General features: G+C 41.5%; 1 protein-coding gene across 2 annotated transcripts in view; it reads left to right on the forward strand.

The window, feature by feature from the left end:
• Positions 1–5,000, forward strand: part of LOC121875346 (cyclic nucleotide-gated cation channel alpha-3-like) — a 98,871-nt gene that overhangs the window by 50,740 nt on the left and 43,131 nt on the right. For both annotated transcript variants that reach the window (XR_006090583.1, XM_042379866.1), the window contains exon 2: positions 898–2,046. Coding sequence is in view for 1 of the 2 variants with exons in the window: in XM_042379866.1 (XP_042235800.1) it covers positions 898–2,046 (1,149 nt within the window). In the remaining variant the exon portion in view is untranslated. The remainder of the gene's footprint in view (positions 1–897; positions 2,047–5,000) is intronic.

The following is a 5,000-nucleotide window of genomic DNA, read 5'->3' on the forward strand; positions in this document are numbered from 1 at the left end:
GGAGGTTGTAGTGTAGTGTAGTGTAATGTAGTGTGTTAGTGTTACTCTTCATGTTTATATGTACACATCACCGTACCATCATCACCACTATCACCATCACTATCATCACCACTATCATCACCACCACCACCACCATCATCATCATCATCATCACCACTATCACCATCACTATCATCACCGCTATCATCACCACCACCACCACCATCATCATCATCACCACTATCACCATCACTATCACATCACCACTATCATCACTACCACCACCATCATCATCATCATCACCACTATCACCATCACTATCATCACCACTATCATCACCACCACCACCATCATCACCACCACCACCACCCCTATCCTTACCACTATCACCACCACTATCATCACCACTATCACCCACCTATCATCACCACTATCATCCCCCCACCACCATCTCATCATCACCACCTATCACCATCACTATCATCACCACTATCATTACCACCACTATCATCACCACCACCACCACCACCATCACCACCACTATCACCACCACAACATCCACCACTATCATCTGCCACTATCATTACCACCACCACCACCACCACCACCACTATCACCACCACAACATCACCACTATCATCACCACCCTATCATTACCTACCACCACCACCACCACCACCACCACCACTATCACCCACCACCAACATCACCACTATCATCCCCACCCTATCTATTTTACCACCACTATCATCACCACCACCACCATCATCATCACCACTATCACCACCACTATCATCACCACTATCATTACCACCACTATCATCACCACCACCATCATCACCACCACCACCACCATCACCACCACAACATCACCACTATCACCACTAATGCTCCCTCTCTCTCTCTCTGCCCCCACAGGGATCATCACTACACAGCGAATGAGTATGTCCGGTAGTCGCCTTAACACAGGCTCCCCCGTCTACATCGAGAAACCTCAGGGCTCCCTCAAGGGTAAGTCCGTCTCCCGCCAGTCCCTGCTCGACATTGTATCCTCCAAGATCAGCATCGGCAGCAGGAAGCGGTTCTCCAGAGAGTCCTTCTCGGCGTCCTACGTTAACCGCGCCCATGTGGCCTCCGAGCTCGACATAAGCCGGAAGACTCGGGAGGCTCGCAAGAAGGAGATCAAGAGCCGGTTTAGTAAAGTGGATAAGTGGGAGTCGAGCACCAGTAGTTCGGATAAGAAGACGGGGTGTAGATGGACCTTTGTATTCGACCCGGCGGGGAGACTCTGTTACTACTGGTCTCTGGTTGTGTCGTTAGCATTTTTGTACAATCTGTGGGTGATGGTGTATCGCTTCGCCTTCCAAGAGATTACCAGAAACAGTATTCTTGTTTGGTTTTTGTTGGATTATTTCGCTGATCTGATATACGTTTTAGATATCCTGTTTCACTTCCGGACCGGGTACCTGGAGGATGGGGTGTTACAGACTGACTCGCGCAAATTGAGACAACATTACATGAACTCCACTACCTTTTACGTTGACTGTTTATGCTTGTTACCGTTAGATTTCTTGTATTTATCCATAAACTTTAAGTCCATATTGAGATGTTTTCGCTTAGTGAAGATCTACAAGTACTGGCACTTTCTAGATAGAACTGAAAGACACACCAACTCTCCCAACCTGTTCCGTTCCATCAGTCTTATACACTACCTGTTGGTCATCTTTCACTGGAACGCTTGCCTCTTCTATATCATCGCCAAGAACGACGGCTTCAGCTTCAAACCCCAGTTCGTCTATTCCAACAACGCTTCTGAAGACGTGGTTCTCGAATACCTTAAAGTCTTTTACTGGTGCACCCTCAGCCTCACTACCATCGGAGGTAATCCAATCCACGAAGATCCAGGTAACAGAACGCGACACTTGGCGACCCTTAACACCCGCACCAAAACCGACTACCTCTACCAGATCGCCCAGCTTATGTTTGGTCTTCTCCTATTCGCCACCGTCCTCGGCCACATCGCCAATATCGTCACCAACGTTTCCGCCGCCAGGAAGGAATTTCAAGGTAAGTCTCCATTTTTTTTTTGTCTTGAGGAAAGCTTATGTTTGAACCTTTGAATGTTGAAGTAAGCTTATGTTTGAACCTTTGAATGTTGAAGTAAGCTTATGTTTGAACTTTTGAATGTTGAAGTAAGCTTATGTTTGAACCTTTGAATGTTGAAGTAAGCTTATGTTTGAACCTTTGAATGTTGAAGTAAGCTTATGTTTGAACCTTTGAATGTTGAAGTAAGCTTATGTTTGAACCTTTGAATGTTGAAGTAAGCTTATGTTTGAACCTTTGAATGTTGAAGTAAGCTTATGTTTGAACCTTTGAATGTTGAAGTAAGCTTATGTTTGAACCTTTGAATGTTGAAGTAAGCTTATGTTTGAACCTAGTAAGGGTACATAATAATTCTTCCCAAATTGAAAATATATTGAATATTTTTTTTTTTTACAAACGAGAATAAACACAGAATATGATTATTATTTTTTACTTAATTGTTTTGAAATAAATTCCATCAAGTCCACAAATAAAATAACAAAATAAATTACAAAAAATAATAAAACATTTACCTTGAAATAAACTGATTTAAGTTCACGAAATATATGAAGAAATGAAAATACAGTTTATTATAATAACAGTTACAAAAATATTACCCGACACACACACACACACACACACACACACACACACACACACACACAGAGCCAACTTACTTAAACGAAATACTGTGTGAATTAAATAAATGACTAGGCAGTAAACTGACAAGTAAAGTAAGGGAGAGAAGGAGGGAGGAGAGGAAGGGAGGGGTGAGGGAGAATGAGGGAGAAGGGAGGAAGGGAGAGGGAGGATGAAAGGTGAAGGGGCTGGGATCATGTGTGTGTGTGTGTGTGTGTGTGTGTGTGTGTTATAAGTCACATACACAAGAACAGGTGTATCTAAACACTGCACAGGTAAATATCAGGTGAGATACCTTTAGTAAATCACAATACTCTATCTGTCAGCATATATCACTAGTCTGTCTATCTGTGTGTCTGTCTGTCAGTGTGTCTGTCTGTCAGTAGTCAAGATGGAGTATTGACAGCTGAGGCAGGTAATGAAGCTGGCGGGCAGGTAATTGAAGATTCTCAGGTAAAGGTGTTTTTAAGACGGTGATAACTTTTGTGACTATTTTTAAAGAGCTCATCATAATATTTCTCTCTCTCTCTCTCTCTCTCTCTCTCTCTCTCTCTCTCTCTCTCTCTCTCTCTCTCTCTCTCTCTCTCTCTCTCTCTCTCGTGTTAACAATAACGTCATATTTCACCATTTTTTTTATATAAGGTAAAATATGTGACACAACCTGCCTAATAAAACAAATGACAGTCGCTAAAAGCATATGACAGTCACTAAAAGCATATGGCAGTCACTAAAAGCATATGACAGTCACTAAAAGCATATGACAGTCACTAAAAGCATATGACAGTCACTAAAAACATATGACAGTCAGAAAAAACACTTACCCCCTCCACCACCTTTACCCCCTTTCACCCTTACCCCCCTTCCCCTTGCTCCTCTCCCTCCCTACCTCACCCCTCATCTCCCCCCCACCCACCTGACCAATTACCCCACAATCCCACGGACTTCACACCTGAGTGGCTGAATTAATTAATATCTGATTTTTTTGTTGGCATTTAGCTGTTTAGAGAGAGTAAGTGAAGAAGTGGAAAGAGGAAGAGGAGGAGAAAGAGGAAGAGCAGGAGGAGTTAATATGTCCCGGGGGAAATTATTGTAATATTGTAAAGGCTAAGAGCTGACCGTCTGCCTCGAGGACCTAAAATTTACCTTAAATATTGACGAAAATATAACAGATATTCCCTAAAAATTACTTAAAGTTATTTAAACTTTCTCAAACGTACTTAAAATGATATTATATAACTTATTTCAATTCACCTGTAATTACCTAAACTGTCCTGTAATTACCTAAACTTTTCTAAAATTACCTAAACTTTCCTAAAATTACCTAAACTTTCCTAAAATTACCTAAACTTTTCTAAAATTACCTAAACTTTCCTAAAATTACCTAAACTTTTCTAAAATTACCTAAACTTTCCTAAAATTACCTAAACTTTCCTAAAATTACCTAAACTTTCCTAAAATTACCTAAACTTTTCTAAAATTACCTAAACTTTCCTAAAACTTCTAAAAATTAACCGAACTTTTAAAATTACTTAAAATTAACCAAATATTCCTAAAAAACTAAACCAAACTACAATTATTTAAACCTTTCTTAATATTTCCTAAACTTACCTTAAAAAATAGTTGGTGTTAAATCGAGTTCAATTAGCTTATGCGTCATAGATCAGCAGCCAATGGGAGGCGTTTGTAGAATATATGTCACTTTCAACAGCCAATGGGAGACTTTAAGGGTAAATACGCCACCTTCAACAGCCAATGAGAGACTTTTCATGTATTTACGTCATAGATTATCAGCCAATAGAAGACTTTTGTGTTAAATGCGTAACCTTTAACAGCCAATGGGAGACTTTTGAAGTATTTACGTCATAGATTAAAGACCAATTGAAGACTTTATAGTTAAATTTGTCACTTTCAACAGCCAATAGGAGATTTTAGTGGTAAACACGTCACATTCAACAGCCAATGGCAGAACTGGGAGAGTATCTGGGCCAGGCAGTGTGAGTGCCAGTAAATTCACAGTGCCACAGGACAGTTTGGGGTCAGGCAATATGTATGTATGTATGTATGTATGTATGTATGTATGTAATCTAGAGTAAGATGTGAGAGTATTGCCTAACTGTTATATAAGTTCCTGTATGTGGGCGGGCGGGGTGGGGTGGGGTGGGGTGGAGAGGGAGAGAGGGGGTAGGTAATTGGGCTGCCCGTATGGTGCGTAGAGAGGTACTGTGGAGGGGGTGAGAGGTGGAGGGAGGAGCTTACATCCTCCCTCCGTCCCTCTCCCTCTCTCCCTCCCTCCCTCTCCC

The sequence above is a fragment of the Homarus americanus genome, unplaced genomic scaffold (genome assembly GCF_018991925.1).
Source record: "Homarus americanus isolate GMGI-L3 unplaced genomic scaffold, GMGI_Hamer_2.0 scaffold56241, whole genome shotgun sequence".
NCBI lineage: Eukaryota > Metazoa > Arthropoda > Malacostraca > Decapoda > Nephropidae > Homarus > Homarus americanus.